The sequence below is a fragment of the Antechinus flavipes genome, chromosome 2, assembly GCF_016432865.1.
Source record: "Antechinus flavipes isolate AdamAnt ecotype Samford, QLD, Australia chromosome 2, AdamAnt_v2, whole genome shotgun sequence".
In the NCBI taxonomy this organism is placed as follows: Eukaryota; Metazoa; Chordata; class Mammalia; order Dasyuromorphia; family Dasyuridae; genus Antechinus; species Antechinus flavipes.
In genome coordinates this window covers 522,830,496-522,856,955 of record NC_067399.1, presented here as the reverse complement: position 1 = coordinate 522,856,955, position 26,460 = coordinate 522,830,496, and the positions used below count along the sequence as shown (strand labels likewise).

The window sequence follows — 26,460 nt, the reverse complement described above, 5'->3', positions numbered from 1 at the left end:
TTTGGATTCAGACTAAAATAAGGAAATATGGCTCACTTTGAAAAGAGAATTTAAAGGGGAATACCTGGTTCAGAGAATATCTCAACAGAGCAAGTAAATACATGGAATGTGTTAGTAGATAATCAAGAAATATAATCTTGAACATTTAATCTTTTCTGATCTCCCTACAACAATTATCTTGATAATGAATTGAATAGGGTTCTTGTTTGTTTTCCAGTATGTTCTGTACCTCATTAGTTGTGATCTATTAATGTTATATCCCCCAATTTCCCAAATACTTTATTTTATATGGTAAAGACAACTTGACTAAAACTTGAGAAATACCTTGTCCTATTTTAAAATAGTGTAGTTTTAAAAGAGTATAAATGTCTTACCACTAAGTCTTCACAACTTTTATCAACTGGAAGTAAGCTCTTCATAAGTTCCACATTCTCCTGCAAGTGTTTTAATTCAAAAGCATGTTGTCTCATACAAGTGTCCAGGGATACACTGAATTCCTGAATTAGTTTCTCAACAGTTTTAGAAGAGTGTGTCTGGGATGTCAATTTAGTCACTGCAGCCATAATCCAGGCTTTTGTTTCTGAAGTGGTGGATTTATTCATAAGCAACCTGTAGAGCTTTGTTATAATGATCTCTGGGGTTCCCTTATCTAAAAGATAGGAATATTCTCCCAATACCTGTGAGTAGTAAACAAAGAAATGATTGCAAACATATATCAAGTCATTCAGCAAATTATTCTGGGAAAATCTAAACAATACACCTTTCCTTACAATTGATTTTATCTATATTAGACACTCTCTAATAATGAAGGCACTCTTAAAATTGGTTCTACTGGCACAGTTTAATGTGGAAATGTACCAAAGAATGGAATTGAGTATTGAAAACTTTTAGACATTATGTACTATTTAAATGTGCTGGTAGCACATCATTAAAAGATTGTTCTTTCCAAACTAATCAGTTCTGGTTACTGATTTTATCAGCATATTTCTTTTTTGTGGTAGCAAAGAACTGGAAATAAAATAGAGGCTATCAATTGAAGAATAGATAAACAAGTTACAGTATATGGATGTGATGGAATTATACAGTTTCAGGAAGAAAAAAACTGAAAAACACTTGCATGAACTGATACTGATACCGAGGTAAGTAGAACCAGAATAATTTATACAATAATAAAAATATTGATCTAGAAAAAATAACAACAAAATTCATATGGAACAATAAAAAGTCGAGAATCTCAAGGGAACTAATGAAAAAAAAATCAAATGAAGGTGGCCTAGCTGTACCTGATCTAAAATTATATTATAAAGCAGCAGTCACCAAAACCATTTGGTATTGGCTAAGAAATAGATTAGTGGATCAGTGGAAAAGGCTAGGCTCACAAGACAGAATAGTCAATTATAGCAATCTAGTGTTTGACAAACCCAAAGCCCCTAACTTCTGGGAAAAGAATTCATTATTTGATAAAAACTGCTGGGATAATTGGAAATTAGTATGGCAGAAATTAGGCATGGACCCACACTTAACACCATATACCAAGATAAGATCAAAATGGGTCTATGACCTAGGCATAAAGAACGAGATTATAAATAAATTAGAGGAACATAGAATAGTTTATCTCTCAGACTTGTGGAGGAGAAAGAAATTTGTGACCAAAGATGAACTAGAGACCATTACTGATCACAGAATAGAAAATTTCGATTACATCAAATTAAAAAGCCTTTGTACAAATAAAACTAATGCAAACAAGATTAGAAGGGAAGCAACAAACTGGGAAAACATTTTCACAGTTAAAGGTTCTGATAAAGGCCTCATTTCCAAAATATATAGAGAACTGACTCAAATTTATAAGAAATCAAGCCATTCTCCAATTGATAAATGGTCAAAGGATATGAACAGACAATTTTCAGAGGATGAGATTGAAACTATTACCACTCATATGAAAGAGTGTTCCAAATCATTATTGATCAGAGAAATGCAAATTAAGACAACTCTGAGATATCACTACACACCTGTCAGATTGGCTAAGATGACAGGAAAAAATAATGATGAATGTTGGAGGGGATGCGGGAAAACTGGGACACTAATGCATTGTTGGTGGAGTTGTGAACGAATCCAACCATTCTGGAGAGCAATCTGGAATTATGCCCAAAAAATTATCAAAATGTGCATATCCTTTGATCCAGCAGTGTTTCTATTGGGCTTATATCCCAAAGAAATACTAAAGAAGGGAAAGGGACCTGTATGTGCCAAAATGTTTGTAGCAGCCCTGTTTGTAGTGGCTAGAAACTGGAAAATGAATGGATGCCCATCAATTGGAGAATGGCTGGGTAAATTGTGGTATATGAATGTTATGGAATATTATTGTTCTGTAAGAAATGACCAGCAGGATGAATACAGAGAGGCTTGGAGAGACCTACATGAACTGATGCTAAGTGAAATGAGCAGAACCAGATCATTATACACTTCGACAACGATATTGTATGAGGACATATTTTGATGGAAGTGGATTTCTTTGACAAAGAGACCTGAGTTTCAATTGATAAATGATGGACAAAAGCAGCTACACCCAAAGAAAGAACACTGGGAAACGAATGTGAACTATCTGCATTTTTGTTTTTCTTCCCGGATTATTTATACCTTCTGAATCCAATTCTCCCTACGCAACAAGAGAACTGTTCGGTTCTGCAAACATATATTGTATCTAGGATATACTGCAACATATCCAACATATAAAGGACTGCTTGCCACCTAGGGGAGGGGGTGGAGGGAGGGAGGGGAAAAAAAATCGGAACAGAAATGAGTGTCAATGTAATGTAATTATTAAATAAAAAATTAAAAAAAAAAAAAAAAAAACAATAATAAAAACATTATAAAGACAAACTTTGAAAGACTTAGGAACTCTGACCAACAAAAAGACCAATCACAATTTCAGAAAACTCATGATAAAATGTTACCGAACTCCTGAGAGAGAGGGGATGGGATGGTCCCAAGAGTGCAGATTGAGACTTTTTTTTTTTAACATGGCTAAGCAGGAATTTGTTTTATTCAACTATAAATGGTGGCAACAAGGATTTTATCAGCAGGAAGATAGGAAGGTATAATAAGGCTTTTTTCATTGATTTAATTTTAAAAATAAATAAATATCATGCAACAAATTTTTTTTAAAGAAAAACTAAGTGTACTAATAAACTATTATAATACTTATACATTGAAGATTAGCTGTTTTCTCAGTCTCATAATTTCACAATGCAAGTAGTTCTCACTGGGAATCTTTCTTTAATAATGCAAATCAACAGCTTCTCTACAGAGAAGTTAGAAAGTTGTCTGGGCTTCTCCCTCAGAGGAAAAGTGACTTAACCAAGATAGTATATAAGCAAGAAGTGAACTCAGGTCTTCCCAACATCAAGGCTAGATCTCAAACCACTATACCACATTCCCTAACATAGTCATACTAAAACATAAATTAAACAAATAGACAAAAAAGGTTAAGAAACTTGTCTCAATAAGGACAAATCTTCAGTCTTTAAAAGTTTGAAAAGTTATCACATATGATGATCAGGGGAAAAAAAAAACACCCCAAAATCTCAGTTGATAAGACTCAGATACAAAAGTTACAATCCACTGAGTTCATTTTTTTTCTCCTTAACCCCATCTTATCTTCTTGATATATCATGGATGTTTACTATATCCACAAAAATAACTATATTTTACTATAATATTGATATTTTCTTCTAAATTCCACTCATTTTCCATCTGCTTGGTTTTTATTTTAATAATGTCATTGACTCCTCCAAAATAAGCTTATCAGCAGAAATTTCAACATGCAAATTGACTCATCTTTGATACTCAACACCTTAGCTCCTTCAGCGGATCCTCCCCTCTGGAGTACTAAAGAACAAAACAGTAGCCCTCCCAATAGCCTTCCTTTAATCTGGACTCAGAACTTTCAAGGTAATTTTTTATTTTCTAGAAAGGGTGTGCTTGGTTTTGACTCCACTTGCTTTCAATTCTGAACATCATTTCCCTGTCCCTCATTTTTCAGCAGTATTGCCTTTCCCTTTAGATTCTAAGTTCCTTGAGGGCAGGAACTGTCTTTATATCTTCAGTGCATAATAGCAAAGTGCCTAGAACTTACCAAACATTTATCGATTAAATTCAATTTGTTGCTTGCCTCAAAAACAGGAAAAAATTAAAATATGCTAGAATTCTAAAAGTTCAGCAACTTATATAGCTACCATTTGTAAGAAAAAAATCTAAAAGTAAGTTCAATGAACAGATTTGTAATTATCTAAGCAAGCTATACTTTTAAATTTAGTATACAAAACAGTTTAAGAAAAAACTAATGAAGTGATCTGAGATGTGTAAGTAATGCTAAAAAGACATGCATATCAAATATTTTCTGGGTTTTTTTTAAATGGTCATTTCTCATTTTGCTCCCTCTCATAATTATCTCTTATGGCTCCAAAATCTCCAAAAATGGACTTCCGGCCAAGATGGCGGAGAGGAAATACACTTCTGTGTAATCTCCGTGTTTTTCTCTCACTATTCATTTCATTTCATGCCTCTGAATTAATGCTCGACTGAAAAAAAACCATACAATTACTTACCAAGAGAAACCATCCTTGAGACTCGTCAAGAAAGGTCTGTTTTTGCGCGAGGGCGGGGACGGTATTTGGAAGCAGTCTGCGGGCAGCAGCGGCAACCAGAGCACAGATAGCAGCTCAGAACCGGGTGGAGCGGAGAGGGGGTAGGACGCGATCGCAGCCGTCTCTGCGGTGAGAGCTTTGCTATAGGAGCAAGTCAGCAGCCCAGCAGAGAAGCTAAAAACACCGGGGGTGAAGAATACAATCCCAAACAGCTGGAGTTTCTCGGGACCTGGCCACCCCTCCCCCACAGTGTCTTAGCCCGCTCGGATCTCAGAGCGCTCGGATCTCAGTGCGCAGGCGCCATAGCACAGTAGGACCTGTGCCTCACGAATACCCTGCCCCTCCCCCAAAGAAAGCAGCCTCCATTCAAGGGGTTTTTTTTCCTTCTGTTTCTTTGATAGTTTGTCTTTGATAAATAGACAGAATGAGCAAGAAACTGAAAAAGAATTTAACCCTGGACAGCTTTTATACAGATAAAGAGCAGACTCCAAACCCTGAGGAGACTAAAAACAAACAGTCCCCAGGTGAATCCCCGAAGGAAGAGACCTTATGTCCCTCAGCACAGATGAATCTCATGGAGGAAATTAAAAAGGCTCTCACAAGGGAGCTAGAAGAAAAATGGGAAAAGGAGAGGGAGGCTCTGCAAAAGGAGAGGGAGGCTTGGCAAAAGAGCCTGGAGAAGTCAGTTAAAGAGAGAGTGGATAAAGAAACCAAATCCTTGAAAAATAGGATTAGTGAACTGGAAACAGAAAACAGCTCTCTAAAAAACAAAATTGGCGAAATGGAAAAAAATTCCACAGAACAAAAGAACTCAATTGGACAATTAGAAAAAGATCTTAAAAAAGTGAGTGAAGAAAATACCTCATTGAAAATCAGGGTCGAACAATTGGAATTGAATGACTCGAGGAGACAAGAAGAATCAGTCAAGCAAATCCAAAAAAATCAAACAATGGAAAAGGATGTGAAATACCTTCTGGGGAAGACAACAGACCTGGAAAACAGATCCAGGAGAGACAACCTGAGAATCATCGGACTTCCAGAAAAGTATGATGAAAAAAAAAGCCTGAACACTATCTTCCAGGAAATTATCAAAGAGAACTGCCCAGAAGTCATAGAAACAGAAGGTAAAATAGACATTGAAAGAATTCATCGATCCCCTACTGAAAGGGATCCTAAAATCAAAACACCAAGGAATATAGTGGCCAAATGCCAGAACCCTCAGGCAAAGGAAAAAATACTGCAAGCGGCTAGAAAAACCCAATTCAAGTATCAAGGAGCCACAATAAGGATCACCCAGGATCTGGCAGCATCCACATTAAAGGATCGAAGGGCCTGGAATATGATATTCCGAAAGGCTAAGGAACTTGGTATGCAACCAAAAATAACTTACCCAGCGAGATTGAGCATCTTTTTCCAGGGAAGAAGATGGACATTCAACGAAATAAGCGAATTTCATCTATTTCTGATGAAAAAGCCAGAACTTAACAAAAAATTTGATCTACAAGCACAGAACTCAAGAGAAATCTAAAAAGGTAAAGATTAATCTTGGGAACTATATTTCGGCTGTAAAGATGTATAAAGAATACATGTATACCTTGTTCTAGAAACTAGTTGTGGAAAGGACATTGTACTAGAAAAAAGGGAAAGTGGGGGTACTACATTTCATGAAGAGGCAAAGAAAACCTAGTAAATCTGAGAGAAAGAATGGAGAGGAATGAAAATAGTGAGTATTTTACTGCTTTCAGAATTGGCAGTAAGAGAAGAATTTTAGACATATTCAATCTATGGTGAAACTTCTCCCACCTCATTGAAAAGTGAGAAGGGAAAAGTGAAAAAGGAAGGAATAAGCTAAGTGGAAGGGAATACGGTAACTGGGAGGGAAAGGGGTAAGTTGGGGGGGGGAACTCTAAGGGGGGGGAGGGATACTGAAAAAGGGAGGGCTGTGAGAAGCAAGGGGAGCTCACAAGCTTAATACTGGGAAGGGGGGTAAGGGAGGGGGTAAGGGAGTAAGAAGGGAGAAAAGCATAAACCGGGGTTAACAAGATGGCAAGTAATACAGAATTGGTCATTTTAACCATAAATGTGAACGGGGTAAACTCCTCTATAAAGAGGAAGCGGTTAGCAGAATGGATTAAAAGCCAGAATCCTACAATATGTTGTATACAGGAAACACACCTGAAGCGGGGTGATACATGCAGGTTAAAGGTAAAAGGTTGGAGCAAAATCTACTATGCTTCAGGTGAAGCCAAAAAAGCAGGGGTAGCCATCCTGATCTCAGATCAAGCTAAAGCAAAAATTGATCTAATCAAAAGAGATAAGGAAGGGCACTATATCTTGCTAAAGGGTAGAATGAATAATGAAGAAGTATCTATATTAAATATATATGCACCAAGTAGTGTAGCATCTAAATTCCTAAAAGAGAAATTAAGAGAGCTGCAAGAAGAAATAGACAGTAAAACTATAATAGTGGGAGATCTCAACCTTGCACTCTCAGAATTAGATAAATCAAACCACAAAATAAATAAGAAAGAAGTCAAAGAGATAAATAGAATACTAGAAAAATTAAATATGATAGATCTCTGGAGAAAATGTAATGGGGACAGAAAGGAGTACACCTTCTTTTCAGCAGTTCATGGAACTTATACAAAAATTGATCATATATTAGGACATAAAAACCTCAAACTCAAATGCAGTAAGGCAGAAATAGTGAATGCATCCTTTTCAGACCATGATGCATTGAAAATTACATTCAATAAAAAGCCACAGGAAAGTAGACCAAAAAATAATTGGAAACTAAATAATCTCATACTAAAGAATGATTGGGTGAAACAGCAAATTATAGACATAATTAATAACTTCATCCAAGAAAATGATAATAATGAGACATCATACCAAAATGTATGGGATGCAGCCAAAGCGGTAATAAGGGGAAATCTCATATCTCTAGAGGCCTATTTGTATAAAATAGAGAAAGAGAAGGTCAATGAATTGGGCTTGCAACTAAAAATGCTAGAAAAGGAACAAATTAAAAACCCCCAATCAAACACTAAACTTGAAATTCAAAAAATAAAAGGAGAGATCAATAAAATTGAAAGTAAAAAAACTATTGAATTGATTAATAAAACTAAGAGTTGGTTCTATGAAAAAACCAACAAAATAGACAAACCCTTAGTAAATCTGATTAAAAAAAGGAAAGAGGAAAATCAAATTGTTAGTCTTAAAAATGAAAAGGGAGAACTCACCACTAACGAAGAGGAAATTAGAGCAATAATTAGGAGTTACTTTGCCCAACTTTACGCCAATAAATTCGACAACTTAAATGAAATAGAAGAATACCTCCAAAAATATAGCTTACCTAAACTAACAGAGGAAGAAGTAAATATCCTAAACACTCCTATCTCAGAAAAAGAAATAGAACAAACTATCAATCAACTCCCTAAGAAAAAAACCCCAGGACCAGATGGATTTACATCTGAATTCTATCAAACATTTAAAGATCAATTAACTCCAATGCTAAATAAACTATTTGAAGAAGTAGGGATTGAAGGAGTCCTACCAAACTCCTTTTATGACACAGATATGGTACTGATACCTAAACCAGGTAGGCTGAAAACAGAGAAAGAAAATTATAGACCAATCTCCCTAATGAATATTGATGCTAAAATCTTAAATAAAATATTAGCAAAAAGATTACAGAAAATCATCCCCAGGATAATACACTATGACCAAGTAGGATTTATACCAGGAATGCAGGGCTGGTTCAATATTAGGAAAACTATTAACATAATTGACTATATCAACAACCAACCAAACAAAAACCATATGATCATTTCAATAGATGCAGAAAAAGCATTTGATAAAATCCAACAGCCATTCCTAATAAAAACACTTGAGAGCATAGGAATAAAAGGACTTTTCCTTAAAATAGTTAGGAGCATATATTTTAAACCTTCAGTAAGCATCATATGCAATGGGGAAAAACTGGAACCTTTCCCGGTAAGATCTGGAGTGAAGCAAGGTTGCCCACTATCACCATTATTATTCAATATTGTATTAGAAACACTGGCCTCTGCAATAAGAGTCGAGAAAGAGATTAAAGGAATTAGAGTAGGCAATGAGGAAACCAAACTATCACTCTTTGCAGATGATATGATGGTATACCTAGAAAACCCCAGAGATTCTACTAAAAAGCTATTAGAAATAATTCATAATTTTAGCAAAGTAGCAGGATACAAAATAAATCCCCATAAATCCTCAGCATTCTTATACACCACCAACAAAATCCAAGAGCAAGAGATACAAAGAGAAATTCCATTCAAAATAACTGTTGATAGCATAAAATATTTGGGAATCTACCTACCAAAGGAAAGTCAGGAATTATATGAGCAAAATTACAAAAAAGTTTTCACACAAATAAAGTCAGACTTAAATAATTGGAAAAATATTAAGTGCTCTTGGATAGGCCGAGCAAATATAATAAAGATGACAATACTCCCTAAACTAATCTATTTATTTAGTGCTATACCAATCAGACTTCCAAGAAAATATTTTAATGATTTAGAAAAAATAACAACAAAATTCATATGGAACAATAAAAAGTCGAGAATCTCAAGGGAATTAATGAAAAAAAAATCAAATGAAGGTGGTCTAGCTGTACCTGATCTAAAATTATATTATAAAGCAGCAGTCACCAAAACCATCTGGTATTGGCTTAGAAATAGATTAGTTGATCAGTGGAAAAGGTTAGGTTCACAAGACAGAATAGTCAACTATAGCAATCTAGTGTTTGACAAACCCAAAGATTCTAAATTTTGGGATAAGATTTCATTATTTGATAAAAACTGCTGGGATAACTGGAAATTAGTATGGCAGAAATTAGGCAAGGACCCACACTTAACACCACATACCAAGATAAGATCAAAATGGGTCCATGACCTAGGCATAAAGAACGAGATTATAAATAAATTAGAGGAACATAGGATAGTTTATCTCTCAGACTTGTGGAGGAGAAAGAAATTTGTGACCAAAGATGAACTAGAGACCATTACCAATCACAAAATAGAAAATTTTGATTATATCAAATTAAAAAGCCTTTGTACAAACAGAACGAATGCAAACAAGATTAGTAGGGAAGTAACTAACTGGGAAAACATCTTTACAATTAAAGGTTCTGATAAAGGCCTCATTTCCAAAATATATAGAGAACTGACTCAAATTTATAAAAAATCAAGCCATTCTCCAATTGATAAATGGTCAAAGGATATGAACAGACAATTTTCAGATGAAGAAATTGAAACTATTAACACTCACATGAAAGAGTGTTCCAAATCACTATTGATCAGAGAAATGCAAATTAAGACAACTCTGAGATATCACTACACTCCTGTCAGATTGGCTAAGATGACAGGAAAAAACAATGATGAATGTTGGAGGGGATGCGGGAAAACGGGGACATTGATGCATTGTTGGTGGAGTTGTGAACGAATCCAGCCATTCTGGAGAGCGATCTGGAATTATGCCCAAAAAGTTATCAAACTGTGCATACCCTTTGATCCAACAGTGTTTCTATTGGGCTTATACCCCAAAGAGATACTAAAAAAGGGAAGGGGACCTGTATGTGCCAAAATGTTTGTAGCAGCCCTGTTTGTAGTGGCTAGAAACTGGAAAATGAATGGATGCCCATCAATTGGAGAATGGCTGGGTAAATTGTGGTATATGAATGTTATGGAATATTATTGCTCTGTAAGGAATGACCAGCAGGATGAATACAGAGAGGCTTGGAGAGACCTACATGAACTGATGCTAAGTGAGATGAGCAGAACCAGGAGATCATTATACACTTCGACAACGATATTGTATGAGGATGTATTCTGATGGAAGTGGATTTCTCTGACAAAGAGACTTAACTGAGTTTCATTGGAGAAATGATGGACAGAAACAGCTACACCCAAAGAAGGAATACTGGGAAATGAATGTGAACTATTTGCATTTTTGATTTTCTTCCCGAGTTATTTTTACCTTCTGAATCCAATTCTCCCTGTGCAACAAGAGAACTGTTTGGTTCTGCAAATATGTATTGTATCTAGGATATACTGCAACATGTTTAGCATATATAGGACTGCTTGCCATCCTGGGGGGGGGGAGGAGGGAGGGAGGGGGAAAAAACGAAACATAAGTGATTGCAAGGGATAATGTCGTGTAGAAATTATCCTGGCATGGATTCTGTCAACGCGAAGTTATTATTAAATAAAATAAAATTTATTATAAAAAAAATTAAAAAAAAAAAAAAAAAAAAAAATCTCCAAAAATTCCACGTCTTGTGGTAATACATATAAGATTAAGAATAATAATGACCTAGAAAAACACATACCCTGATACGTCCATAAACAGGTACCTATACACAGATGAATACATACATAGAAGTTCACAGAAATTCAAATATCTATTGATAACCACATACACAATTCCATAGACTGGAAGTGTCAAACTTGCCTGCCTTCAAAAACCCAAGTACTAGACTGGGACCAGATTAAAATGTAATTGAAAATGTTTAACAATTAAAAAAAAATTTAATTTTAATTTGAGGATTTCTAAGTCAATATGCAGCCCAAAGGGATCTGTTTCTATTTAAGTTTGACACTATTCATATAACAATTAAAAAAAGAAACATATATAAAACAAACACACACACACACACACACACATACATTCAAAGTGAGACAGTGCAGGAACTGGCAGTAGAGAAAAAGAAGCAAATGAAGAATTAAGTGGCAAGCAATAAAGGTAGGAAAAATACGAAATGATATCTGAAGGTAGTAGAACCTCAAAGTCAATAAAACAAGCATATGGGGCTAGTATTACATAGTTACCATAATAACCAATGCTATAAAATTTTAAGACTAAGTAAATATTCTATAATGTATTTTGCTCACCCAGCTCATGACCTGCAGAAATCTCTGTGGATAAAGTGCATTTTCTATCTCTAGTAAACTGAGATATGATTGGACTGCATAGAGTCTTAGCTGTTTGTCTTCATTTTCATCATCAAAACCTATAGAGAAATAATATGTCATTTATATTGTTATTGAACCATATATGAATGCTGCAATTAAATATACTTAATTCTAAATTTTCTTCTTTATACAAAACTACCAACCTTCTGCCAGGAGTCTCAAAAAATTGTTAGGGATATCAGGATGCATCACATCTCCTCCCACTGAAAATACAGCATTCATTGTCTGGATAAACCACTCATTATCAGGAGCATATGTAACCACAATGTTAAGGAAATGTATATTTCACACTACCACTTAATGAAATTATCATTTCTTCTGGGATTTTTTTAAATTCAGAGGACAATCTCAAACACAAATTGTAAGTTAGTATATGTAACATGCCCCTTGCACATGAAAGCTACTCAATTATATTTGTTGAATGAAAAAATGAATAAAATGGATTAACTGAATATTTAAAGAATAAATCCTGTCTGCACCATAAAGGCCAAATATTCAGCCTATGTCAATTCAAATATATAACTGATTTAAGTACATATCTACTCGGTCCCACAGAATCTTTTTGCTCATCTTTTTTTTTTCTTTTAGATTGAAATTAACAGAACCTCCTGTGTCCCAGTGATAATTAAAATAGTCCCATTGCTGAAATTTAAGAAGGAAAATATAAGGAGGTAAAGGGGAAATCATGTTCCAAATTGGTAGATGGGAAATTTGTCCAGTGGATTTAAAATAAGCAAAAAGAAAGACAGAATAAGATCAACTTAAATACATACTGAAAATCTTTGAGTCTAAAATTATTCCACTGACAGAAGAGGATTTAGGGAGGGTACATCATTCAAAAAAAGCTTTCCTTTACTGTCTTTGCCAGCAAAAAACCTTTAAAAACCAAAAAAATAAAGGTTACTATTGGCATCCAGAACTTTAAATATGTCCCTAAACACTTTTATATATTTGTACTTCAGTTCTAAGAGGAAATATGTCTAGTCAACTTTAAATCTAAAGTAGTTCATACCCCAGAAAAGGATATTTCTCAGCAAGCTCAGCTATTTTGCCAACTAAACTGATGATGATGTACTCTTCTTTGCTCTGCTGCAAATATTCAAGCATTTTCTGGACAATAACACTTACATTCTGTGCATTAGTAATTCTATAAAGAAGTTCCAATGTCTATTTAGAGAATGGAAAAAAAAATTTATTACTAACTATTCATAATTGTGTCATTTACAAGTAGATATTTAGCATGCTGGACTATCAAAATTAATCAGATTACATTGGTTTATAACACAGTTCAGTCAATTTTATCTTTGTGTGGATAATCTACTTTTTTGGATTATCTGCAAATTCTCCATTAAGTTCTGGGCTCTGAAATAATATATTCAATGACTGCATACTGACGTAATAGTCTAAGCAAAATATAATTAGAAAACTAACAATGTTGTCAAAACATTTAAATGTATGTATGGTTTACATAAATTGTATTGCATTTTAATAATCCATGCCATATTACTTCTCTATTGGTACATATAATTAAGAGCAAAAGTATCTAAGTTGGAGGTCATTACAAATTCTAAAAAAACTGAAAAATTTTAAGATTCTTACAGAAATTTAAAGATAGATTTACCCTGAATTTTATTTTATTTTATTTATTTATTTTTATTATTATTATTATTTTGAGGTAATTGGGGTTAAGTGACTTGCCTAGAACACAGCCAGAAGTGTTAAGTGTCTGAGAACAGATTTGAACTCAGGTCCTTCAGCCTCAGGGCTGGTGCTCTATCCATTATACCAAGTAGTGGCCCCTCTGAATTTTATTTTTACATGTGTTTGGAAACCTGAACAATAAATTCACTATTAGAAACCCCATTACCTCTTACCTTCTCGTGGCACTTAAAAATTACACTTCTCAAGAGAATAAAAACTAATTATACTTGAAAAAGAAGATAATTAAAAAGTCAAATCTTTTTCTCCTCCCCAAAAAAAGATACACAGTCTCTTGTTCTAAAAGAATCAGACTAAGTAAATTCTAAGATCTATATCTACAGCCAAAAAAGTATCAAGAAATTAGTTTCCTAACTACATAGTACTTCCTCACTGATGTTCAATCTTCCTGACCCAATACAATAATGGGAGATGAACCCATGGTCCAAAAGTCTCCACTAGTCCAGGAACTACTGGGCAATATTCCCAGGTCCTGGGAAAGGTTTTCTAAACTAACAACGTTCCCAGAAAGCAGCATAAGACCAAAATACCATTGGATTATTTCCAGGATAATATTTCTCTTATTTTAGCAGGTCATTATTAGTCCCAGAAATCTCTGTGGTAACTAGTTTGTTTATATATTCAGATTGTACAAAAACCCCATGGGCCTATCTTGTCAAAACTAACCTTTTTAGGTATTTTTTAAAATAAGGTTAAATATTTTTAACCCTCATTACTATCATTTCTATTAGAACACAAATCTTCTTAAAATTCTAATTGAGTGAGATGTTTCTGTGTGTGCAATTTTTGTGAGTGCAATGAGAATATTATGAGTACACTATGAGAATACTAATTCTACATTAAGCCACCATTTTGATATATTAGCTTACTTCAATATACATTATCTAAAGATCTACAATTACATAAATGAGACATTTTTATTACATTCAAAATTTGTTCCCTGTTTTATCAATCTTTTTAATTTGGCACTCTAGTCTTCCCTCTATCATTTTAAAGTGAAAGTCAAATAACTAAATGTCATTGAAAAATTTGATAAAAATTAGTCACTGAACAATTTATTTTTTAACTAGTTAACTCTAAAAAATAAACTTAACTCCCTTTTTTGGAGACAGTTTTGCCTTATCTTGAGTAAATGGGACAGAGAGTGCCATTTATTATTATTTTTTTTTCATTTATTATTACTATTAATCTGCCTTTCTATAAAACATAGCCAACATGCAGAAACCAAACCACTTTGCAAACAGACTACCTTATCTGAAAACTAGTAAGAGGTACCCAAAAAGTCAAGCAGATAAGAATATAAAGATTAAAAAAAAAAAGGAAACTTTGTTTTTAAGAAATCTTTCTATTTGTTCAAAAATAAAGTCTTTAATTTTAAAATGTCTAATGCCTTTTGTTAATCATATAAGTTATTTTAAAAAACATTTTAAATGAATTCACTATTTAATGAGAAGTTTGGGCTCTTTTTTCTTCCCCATCAAAATTTAGTTTTAAAAGTAAATAAACAAGTTTTTCTCTATATTGCCTAATCCTATCTACTAACCTACAGAAAACTGCCCATTTGCAGGTTGATTAGTTTCTGCACATAGGTCTAAACACACACATATATAAAGACACACATGTAATATATACATATATATGTACACACATATATACATGCATATTTTAAAGCATTTTTACAAAGGGCATAGATTAAAGGGAAATAAAAATATGCACCTTCCTTCCAGGAATTCAAATCACTTTATGGATATTTTAATTTGTTCTCTCAACTTCCTTGTTTAAAAAATCAGGCAAGAATTAAACCTCTTTTACAAATGAAAAAAATGGGCTACAGGAAAAAGAAATTATTAACCTAGATTACACTACAAATCCATGGCAGAGTTAGGATATCCTAACTATTAATTCAAAGCTCTTACCAAAAAAGGGGAGCTGGGGCGCATGTCTAAATTAACCCAACAGATAATAGCATCTTATCATTCAAAAGAATAATTTAAATAAATTCTAGTTGCTACTGTTGCTTTAATTTTTTTTTTTTTGAAATGTTCCTTTATTGATTGAAGAGGAAAAACATTAGTGCCCAATACCATTACTAAATGCTTAAAGGTCAGAATTTTTTCCCAGCATTTGAATAACAGTGAGAAAAGTTAAAGATATGGTAACACCTCACAAACACTACTCAAAATACCAATTTACCTCTCTTTTAATAATGGGATCAGGATGGTCTAAGCATTCAATTATTGTCATCTGGTGCTGAAGTGCCAGATTGGGATCCTGCTGGATAACATAGGTAAGAGCCTTTAGTCCTAGAAAAAAAGTTACAATCTACAAAGTGATTTGAAACAAATATATACAAAATTTTACAGACTTTTTCAAATGTACTGCTGAAGTAATTAACTGTCTTACCTAAATATTTGAGATTTATTTTAGGAGACAAAACAAATTTTCCAATGCATCTAGCAGCCTTCTCAAGCAATTCAGGTTTAGGATAGATGGTATAAATGGTATGTACACATTCAAATAGAATAGCTAGAAGGAGATAATCAGAGAGCAAATTTAAAAAAAAAAATAATAAATGTAAGAACATATTGATGCAATTGATGCAGTACACATATAAATATAAAGGCTACTAACCTATTAACAAAAATGTGACTGACAGAATATTATCAAAGAAATACAACATTACTATTTTCAGCTATATGTTCAAGATCAAGACTTAGGCTCAATCCCATCACTAATATATACTGTTTCTATGACCTTGGGCAAGGTACCTGACCTCTCAGGAACCCATGTAACTCTCTCTCAGACTGTTAAGTTGCAGAGCAATTTTACTATGTGCATTAGAGAAAGGTTTCTCACAGAGATTCCTACAACAAAAATCAGATAGGGACCACTCCCTCCCCAAAAACTTCATTGTCCAAGAAGCTATAGTTCCATACTAGGGTTATTCTATGCATAGATACAAGAAACCAACTTGTCTATAATTTATTAGTAACTCTTTGAGAATTTTGATGATCAAGAAATCCATTACCTTTTAGCCAAACACCTTATAATAATGAGAAATAGCACAAAGTTAACAAAAATACAGAGCCCATCATCAACAGTTATATACAATCACTAAAACTAGGTGAACATTATGCTTACTGAGTGGTCTCAAGGGTTTGCAAAAATTACTATAAAATTTTTTTACTACAAAAAATTAAGCTATAAACTGAATTCTTTTAAACTGAATGCCAAACTTAACCAACTAAATATTGTTGCTTTCAAAAGAGTCTCCTTAAAAGTGTTGTTGCAATTACATTGACAGTACTCAAAATATTTTTTAACTCTTCTTTTATATTGCCTCCAGGTTCTAACACATTCCTTTAACTACAGTTCATATTTACCATAGTACCAAATCTCTATTCTTTAAGATTGGATTAATTTTTAGAAATAAACAAAAATCATTCAGAGGTATGCCAGTGAATATTTTCTAGGGTTTGGGTTACAAATTGTTTCACAGAAAGTTCACTGTGAACTGGAGCATTGTCATAATAAAAGAAAAAACATAATTACTCTTTTATATAATACAAAATCTCTCAAATGCTTTGGAATACTACATAACAAATACGGCTTGGTTTTGTGAAATAATAATATTAACATTCATAATCACAATTATAACAACAGATATTTCCCTCAAGTTTTACAACTTGCAAAATACTTACAAATATATTAATTTTATCTACATGAACAAATTAACACCATCTCTACTTTTGACTCTCTGATGCAAAACTTTTTTTCTGGTCATAGATCTTGAACCTTTGCAGATCAAATTAGAAAAGTCATGTTTAATTACCAATTAAAATTATCTCAAAAATGCACTATTTTTGTTCACTTTCTTTAAAAAATCAAAATAAGATTTTGCTGTTTATATTCACCACTCAAAACATATGGCTATAATCTTTGCAGAAATTTAAATTTATACCCAAATTTTATAATTAATTCATGAATTAATACTTACTAAGTCACCAATATGTGCAAAGTACTTAGAGGATAAAAAAGAATAGTAAGACATAATTCATATCCTTTCAGAGTTCAATAGAAGAGACAAAAAATGAGTATGTCTCTATCAAATTTTATTCCTGAGTCACAATTGTCGCATCTATGGCCCTTTTAACAAGTTTTTGGATGTATAAGCAATACGAAAGAAATCGTCAATGATGTAAAAAAAATGGAAAATTTCTCCACAGAATGGCAGCATTTCATTTTAAAATTGCATGGCTTATTTTTCCTACCTATTTTAAGGGGCTTTTTTCCTGCAACTAAAAGGTCTTAAAAGTAGATTAACTTTTACTTAAGTCTACTGACTATCAGTAAGAAAGTACACTTATTTATAAGTAATCCATTTAAACACATTGTTATCTATTTATAATTCGGCATGATTTTATTTTTTGTGCCTATTAAAGTACTACTGTCTGCCTAGAATCTCCTAAAAGCCAAGACCTGGTTTGTATAACATGGTACCACAACTAATTATGTGCTTAATAAGTGTTTCAATGAAGGGATGACAGATACTGTAACAGATTTCACAGGAGTATGGGTAACATTGGAAAGAACCTTTGAGATGATCAACTCCAACCCCTGCATTTTATAAAAGAGGACACTGAGGTCCAGAGAGGAAAAGTGATCTGCTTAAGGTCACTCAGAAAATAAATGGAAGGGGGGATTGAAACTTTTGTCCTGTCACTTCAAATTCAGTGCTCTTTTTACTACACTAAATTGTCTGCCATATATTCCATTAAATATTTTGTGTTCATATTTACCAAGTAATGTTCAAAAAAGCTATATTATTAGTCAAAGTTAATGGTCAAAGACGAATGGTCAAAGAGGGGCCTGTACTCTACATCAGTGAAAGGATCCACACTACTAAAACCATAAATCTTTTTAAAGTGTGCTTTCCTGACATCCTTCCACCTTGTCACAGCATTCTGAATTCCTAAAAAGTTTCTGGTTAAATCACTATGAAAAAGTCAAGGGATATGATTTCTGAGTAATTATTCATTTTATTAATAATGCTAGCATATTATAAATAAACTCTTGGACCAAAGATGAATCACAGCAGTGGGCCCCCACTTTAGATGTTCTTGGAAAATTGTATGTTCCTGAGGGCAGGAATCAATTCTTAATGATTAACAATTAATGACAGCATTAATATTATAATGAACGGTAGTCCTAGTCTAATGAGGGGCAGAGAGATTTGACTTTGTTTACATCATTTACTTCCAAGTCATCCCTAGCTTCAGGGAAATATCGACATTGAGCCAGTTTCACCTTAGATTAAATTTCTTGGAAGACTGGGTGAAGTAGCAGTACTAGATGAGCCTAGAAATGAGACTTTAGAAAAGGAGAGGAAATGTAGGTTTTTCCAATTCATTGGTTATTAATCATCAATTTCTCTCAAAGTTAAGTGCAACAATTCTGTGGTTCTTCATTTTTGTATCTAAAACATCTAGCACAAAATTGCTTTGCACACTGTAGGTTCTTGTTTGTTGAATCAAAAGTAAAATCTATGGCATGTAATGCACAGCTATAATATGAGAAATATTTGGCTTTTACTATATTATGTTACTAAAAGTTACCCCATTTATTTACCTACCATATGTGATATTGTGACTTAACTCAGCTCTTCTTAAAGACTCATCAAGAACATCATATGTTAATTCACTTGTCCTGTTTAAAAAATAATTTATTTTCAGTAGAATGTAAAAGCTCTAAAATAAAACAAAGTTTTAAAACTTGTATTTCAAAATCTTTGGCAAATATATTCACTACCAAAAAAATTTTTTAAGGTTAACTAAAGTGCAAGTTATTTGACTTCTCAAGGCCAATGACCAGATTTGAGAGGTTTGGGCTAATACCTTTTAGCCCAAAGGTTCTTTTAACTCTAACACTGTACATATCAATGAAATTCTTGAATTACTTTTTAATTTTTTTAAATAAAAGCAAGCTCTATTTCAATTAGCAAAAATTCAGTGTTTCTAAGTTTGGTTTAATGTATTTTTTCATTCATTTTTATATAAATTAAGAGTTACTGTTTTACTGATATTGACTAATGGATAAAACAACTTGCATAAGTTATCTTTAACATTTCATTTAACTGCTAAGTCAAGTTTTTTATTTGGTATTGATATTTTGTAGCTTTGTAAAATAAAATCACTCTAGATATTAATTCAAAATCATATTCAAATTTTACTATAAGTTTATCAGTCTGCACAGGGTATGAATGCATAATAATTTAGATGATCCAGAGAGAAGTTCTGAGCCATTCTTCTTTTCCCTACCAGCTGCTAAGTATTATAGCTAAACATGGTTATCCTAGAGGTGTTTCTATTAAATTTCTGTAATTATCTTCTATTGAATCAAGAGAACTATATACCTCTCCTGTAATTTTATGGACAATATCTGATAATCATGAACTTTGCAGAGACTGGCTAATAACACTACTATATACAATGATAGTATACAGAATAATATGACTACAGGAATAAGATGAAATTTATTAAGAGCAAATATAAAATTTTATACTAGAATTCACAAAAATCAACTGCATCAGAACATGATAGGGCAGTCACAGCTAGACAATAGCTCCTATAAAAAAGAAGCTCCATATAAGAAAGTGGTATGATACTCCAATAAGAAAAGCATAGCATCCAGAATGAGGAAGGTCAGAGTGCTGCTATTCTCCAATCTGATCATACCATATCCAAAGTATTGTGATCAGTCCTAGCCAAAGCATTTTAGGAAGGACACTAAGAAATCAAAATGTCCTCCAGAGAAGGGTAATCAGAAAGATGAAATAACTGAAGAAGATTTACCAAACAAGGATTTACCGAAGGAATTAAAAACAGTGTGAAGAGAAGAAGCTTTTTAAGTATCTGAAGAGCTGTCACTGAAAAAGGAGTTAAACTTGTTCTTCAAGGCCACAGGTAGATATTACAAAGAAACAGATTCAGGTTTTATAGATGAAATACATTTCCTAACAATTAGAGCTGTCTCAAAACATAATGCACTTCCTCAAAAAACAGTTGAGTCTCCCCAAGTAAAATTCTTCCAGTGAAGCTGGACCACCACTACTTAGACAAGTAAGAATGGATCATTGTTCAGGTAAGGGCAGACTTCTGAGCAACTTTTCAACTATAAGATTCTATAAATGTAAACTGTTCCATCCAAGAGACCAGAGAAATTAGTGTTGTGCTAATTTAATAATGCAGAAATTTACTAGAAATATAGCATTCTGACAAATGAATATACTTTTGCATAAAGAGAAGAACTCCACAGAAAAATGGTTCAACTAATTAAGAGATTCAGTCACGGACAAAGGATGAATAAATTAAGTCACACTGTACCGAGTAGGGGTTTCACTCCTAAGATTCTCTTTAAATGAAAAAAAAATCCATAGATATAGTCTGAAAAGTGTCATATTCATAGGCCTCATTAATTTTATACAACTCAGATTTAGGAAGAAAATTTACTCATTCTAATAAGTTATTTTGGTAAGAGCCATATCTACCTTAAGAAATATCCTTTTATTCCCCCATTGTTTTAAAACCAACATACATATATAGTGGGAAAAAGTTCATATTTAATTGGATTCTTCTCAATTCTACCTTATAAATGAAGTACACATTTCTAAATAAAAATCAAATGACATTAGAGGTAAGTATATAAGTCTAAGTTTGAAATGCATATAAATATCCCAAATAGATAATGTTGTCTAATTCAAGAATATTACAATTGCTACTTTTATTTTTCCCTAATTGCTACAGAACTTATGATTTTATTATCTAATAATCTGGCATCATAGGTCAAATGACATATTCTAAGTGAGAGTTAGCAAAGTGCAATCCACTGTTTTTTATTTTTTTTAATAAAACTAAAATATAAAAACCATTTTTAGTTCACAGAACAAAAAAAAAAGGGACCAGAATTTGGTCACCCTAAATTTGCTGACTCCTACTATAAATAATAATTTCACAAAATAAAAGTTCCAATATTACATAATTCATAAGGAAGGTTGTTAATGCTTCAGGAATCAAGGGGTTCTATTATAATTCTTATTAAGTTTGATAAAACAAATAACCTAACTTATTCTTTCGATAACATAGAAGTTTAGTAACTTGCATTCCAATAGAATATAATGCATATCTGAAATAACCACTATTTTCACACTATAGTTATATCATGAAACATCTTCACAGAGCTACTTAAGTTTATGATAGACATATTTAATGTGTGTATCTGCCATATTAACTCCAGTTTCAACTTCAAAGAAACATTAGTATGAACATCACAGACATGGGGAACAAAATACAGTACTACAAAGACAGCTTTTTTCTGGGCATTCTTTCAAAATGAAAGCCCACAAGAGGGAAAGAGGAATTCCCACAAGGTACTTAGTGAGGCCTTTCTTGAAAGCACTAGACTACAAAAAAGCTAAGAACTTAAATTCATGCATCCTTATGTAAAATGGTTTTTACCTTTGGAAGAAAGAGTTTAAATTAATTAATAACTATTTATTATATACCCAATATGGGCAAGGAAATATCCTAAGCACTATAGAAAATATAAAGAAATTTAAGACAGAAGAATTCATGCCCTCAAACTTAGAATACTATATACTTAGAGAACTCTGAAATATTCAGATAAAACACCAACTTACAACAAAATAGTATATAAATGTCAAATAAATAATACAAACATTAAGAGATAGTGGAATCCAGAATAAATTATCATAGAATCAAAGGAAAAAAAAGATCATTTTAGGTGGAACTGAGACTTGAGATAGACTTTTGAAGGCAGACCAAATTTGGATATGCCGAAAAAGAAAAAAGAAAGTATAACTGATAATAAAGGAACTGAAGGAATTTCTATGTTTCCTAAATTAACTATTTAGTCACTGAGGCATCAGGAAAATATGGGCCATCATGAAACTACTAAATGTTTTGAGTTTTGTGGCTCTGCTTGTCACTTATATTTAAATTTTTAATTGTCATCAATATCTTTTGTTATTTACCTTCATCTCCAAAGCGATCCTTCCCACTTCCTTTACTCAGCAAGCCATTCTTTATTTATTTCTGATTTTTAAAAAATAAAATAATATAGAAAAATTTACCTTGGATCATCTTTTCCTAGAAGTCCTAATATCCTCAAGAGCTGAATTTGTAGCCAAGGTGCTGGTACACTGTGGTAATTGAAATCTACTGGGAGTTTTCCTCCCACTACTTGCTTCAAGATTGTCACAAAGCTTCCTGTCAAGTCCTTATATGCAGATGGATTTTCCTATACCAAGGGGGGAAAAACTATTTTTAAGCAAAGAATCTTATTAAACACAAAATGAATATAATTCATGTGCCTTAAGCAAACTGATCAAGTTTACAATTCAAGTTCATAAACCTGGATTATTAATGTTTTGCATCTAATAAAACAGTACTCCAGTTTTGTACATTTGATTTCTTCTATAACAGAAGGAAATAAAAAGAGCTTCTAGGACTTCTCACACTCGCATGAATCAACCTCAGAGAAAGCCTAAATCAACCTCAGAGTTAGCCCTCTACCACTTCAATCACCAATTCAAAAGTTCTGGGGAAACTCAACTGGAAGTCTTAGTTATCAAGTCATTACAGAAAAATAATATTGACAGAATTGGCATATTTAAATGAACAGTAATAATTTGACATCTGGAATGTAAAATCAGAATTGCCCATTTCCTCTGAACTTTATTTGAAAAAAAGCAATTCAATATGGCTTTTTCATGTAAAGTTTAAATAGCTACTAATCTCTTAACCCATCCAGCTGCTTAAATATTCAAGTGATAGGGACTGGGCAGACAGACTCACTGAAAAGGGACTAAGCAGTCACTTTACACAAGCCATGTTTAGAAATTATCTACTACATAAAACTGTAGTCAATGAATTATCATTAAGTCAGGAAGACATAGTTGGGGGAAAAAAATTTCCCCCACCACTAGAAAACAATTAAAAGAATATTTTTTGGTTCATACTTATGATATCACTAAAGAAGTACAGGTATGGAAAGTTCTTCCACCAATGCAGATATGCAATCTGCCTATCTAATTTTTATGATCTTAGAAAATTGCCAGACTTACCAAAAGGTTAAATGAATTGTCATTGTCAAAAAGTTCGTACAGATAGGATATGAAAACAAGTATTCTTTATTCTCAAACTAGCAATTTCTCCACCACACTTTGTTGCCTTTCAAAGTATTTGAAATATATTCCATCCTGAATATTCCAGTCTAGTAGGCAATATTTTTTGCCAATCCTAGATAGTACCCATAGTCCTATTGCTTTCCCCATTGTTCAGATCAGGAAGTGGAAGCTAAGGGAGATTAAATTAAAGCACCTAAATTAAGTGTCTGAGACGGAACTGGAACTCAGAACTTCCTGCATTCCTGAATCCAATTCTTCTATACCTACAGTACCATTCAGCTGCCTAAATGGTTTTGATGTATTTTACTATATAATTCCTTATTAAACTAAACAACAAAAATCTAATCAGTTTACAATGACAACTAATTTTCAACTTACCTTAATCATCCGAAGGTAAATGTGCAGAGAAGCAGCCATGACCCCAACATCCCGATCACAAAGTGCTTTCCTAAATTTAACATGAATGTGCTGAACTTGATTAGGAGCAATGAGATGGAATTTGTACAATGCCTGAACAGCTTTTCTTCGTATTATCTCTCTAAAGATGAAAAAAATAAAATTTATCTAAATAAATGTCAACTACTCCATTAAAAGATTCTCAAGTGCAAAATATATTCATACCACTTATATTAGAAACTAAGAAAATTACAAAGAACAAAAACCACCTAGACACAAGCATTTGGAAGCTTATAATTCAAACAAATGTAGGACTATAGCAAAAACTAGTTTTTAATTTGCCATTGTCTGAAGATTAGCTTCAAAGAGCAGTGATTGTCAATGTAGATATAGCCTCCAACAATGAAGGTTATGACACTTCTACAACCTATTTGGTGGTCTTCAAGAGTTCTACAGTCAAAAATGTCATCACTGGGGCAAATCTGATGATAAGCATTTGCCATCAATGAGTTTTTGATCCCAGTTCCACTTAAATTAATGGAAAAGAATAATAAAAAATGAAAAACGACATGTTTACAAAACACTTTACATTCACTCATCTGATCCTTGCAATAGGCCTATGAGAAGGAACAAGGCATTATTATTCCTACTTGATAGCTAAAAAAAATCAGGTTCAGAGAATGGAAGCTAGTACACTACAACGAAGTATCTGAGAGGAAGTGGGAATGCAGACTCTCCATTCAAAGCTATCTCAAAGTCCTAGGCTTAAAAAGAAAAAAACTAAATTGGTGGTTATGAAAAGAAAATTGAGGTGTTACACTGAAATAAGCTGTGAAAAAAAATGTAATATTAAAATGATATTAAGGATAAAGTAAAATAGGAGAACGTGAATAAAAGTGAAGTCCAGGCAATGAAACTCAATTAGCAACAGGTCTGTTTGTTTAGCCAGTGATACCAAACAAGATCCTTTTCTCAGTCTTTTGCTTTTTGTTTTGGTTTAGACCTTTAGTTATTTCATCTGTGTAGATTTGGAATTTTAGTTATTTCATCAGAAAGGAAATTCTCTCTATCAAGGCAGATAAGCAGAATTATTCTGCAACCACACTGTCTTAGAATTGCTTAAGATACTGAGTTATAGCAAGGAATTGTTTAGAGGCAGAAATTGAACCAAGGTCCTCCTGACTCTGAGGACAGGCTTCTATTTAATAGCAGCCTGTCCTCAGAGTCAGGAGGACCTTAGTTCAATATTTAATAGCATGACATAGTGGAGAGAGAGCTGGCTTTAAGACCAGCAAAACCCAAGTCTGAATCCCACCTGATACATATTGATTATAGGACCATGGTCAACTCATTTAACACTTCATGTTCTCTCCAGGTACATCTCTAAGACCTTATACCGACATACACTATAGAATGTTTCTTTCCCTGGGAGTCTCCTATAGTAATGAAATCACAGTTTAGTCTCATTGTCTCATACCAGGCTGCTTCTCTATTCTATAGTACTATATCATAACAACACAAAATTCTTCCTCTCCTGTGATATAGAGAGGGAAAAGGAAGAGGAACTTTCTTATACCAATGACTGAGAGATAGGTCTTAAACAACAGATCTGAATCTCAATCCTAAATTCGAGATTATATCAATTGATATTAGAACCAACACATTTTTGGGGAAAAAAAAATTTCAAAAGATAAAGACACAAAAACAATTCATCCAATCCATAAATTTAATGAAGGAAAAAAAAATATAGGCTTCAACTCTAAGAAGTAACCAGGCCTAGACACCACCTCTAGTTTCCCAGTAGACTGTAAATGCCTTGAGGGTGAGGACTGTCTCATTTTTGTCCTTATATTTCCAGGATTGAACATAGTGCCTTTTACATTAATATATTCTCACATTGATGAATTGAATTTCTTAAGGCATCAGGGGGTGGAAAAGAAGGTTCTAGAAAGAAATCTTGCTCTGTTGGCTATCCTTCATTTCCTTTCCAAATCTTAATAAATTCTGAAGTAAAATGGAATATTTAGTTACCCAGCTGTCACAATGGATATGCCAGAAGGAAGTTTTGATTTCAAAATAGGAGCTTCCACTTTGAGCTTCAATTTTTGGTTTAGAAATAGTCTTTCTTTTTTCAGTCTCTTTCACAGTTCTGCCTCTACTTTTATTTTCTTTTACTCTACAAGACCTAATATAGCTTTCTTTTCTTGACTTCCTTATCCCTGCCCATTACTCAGATGAGAGCTGGAATTTAAAAGTCAAACAGCTGGTAGATGAGAATCAGGATAAGCCGTAGCAGCAATTTTGGGCACTGCTGAGAGCCTTAGTCACCACTCACTGTCGAGTGATAAGAGAGGTCAGTACCTTTGCCACTGTCAGAGGATAAAGCCAAGAGTATATGAGGTTTCTTAGCCCATAATCCAGCTTGGCAATTCTGGTAGAATACACATTGCCCTATTCCTGCTATGCAAAAATGTTGGCAGAT

The 26,460-nt window shown here is 33.2% G+C and overlaps 1 protein-coding gene across 1 annotated transcript in view; it reads right to left on the bottom strand.

The window, feature by feature from the left end:
* AP4E1 (adaptor related protein complex 4 subunit epsilon 1) overlaps positions 1–26,460 on the bottom strand; it is a 97,515-nt gene that overhangs the window by 43,976 nt on the left and 27,079 nt on the right. The window contains exons 6-14 of the mRNA XM_051980649.1: positions 23,961–24,120; positions 22,527–22,693; positions 19,011–19,084; positions 15,782–15,904; positions 15,572–15,681; positions 12,687–12,826; positions 11,803–11,915; positions 11,579–11,697; positions 375–677 (exon numbers count right to left, since the gene is read on the bottom strand). Of these exons, the coding sequence (XP_051836609.1) occupies positions 375–677; positions 11,579–11,697; positions 11,803–11,915; positions 12,687–12,826; positions 15,572–15,681; positions 15,782–15,904; positions 19,011–19,084; positions 22,527–22,693; positions 23,961–24,120 (1,309 nt within the window). The remainder of the gene's footprint in view (positions 1–374; positions 678–11,578; positions 11,698–11,802; positions 11,916–12,686; positions 12,827–15,571; positions 15,682–15,781; positions 15,905–19,010; positions 19,085–22,526; positions 22,694–23,960; positions 24,121–26,460) is intronic.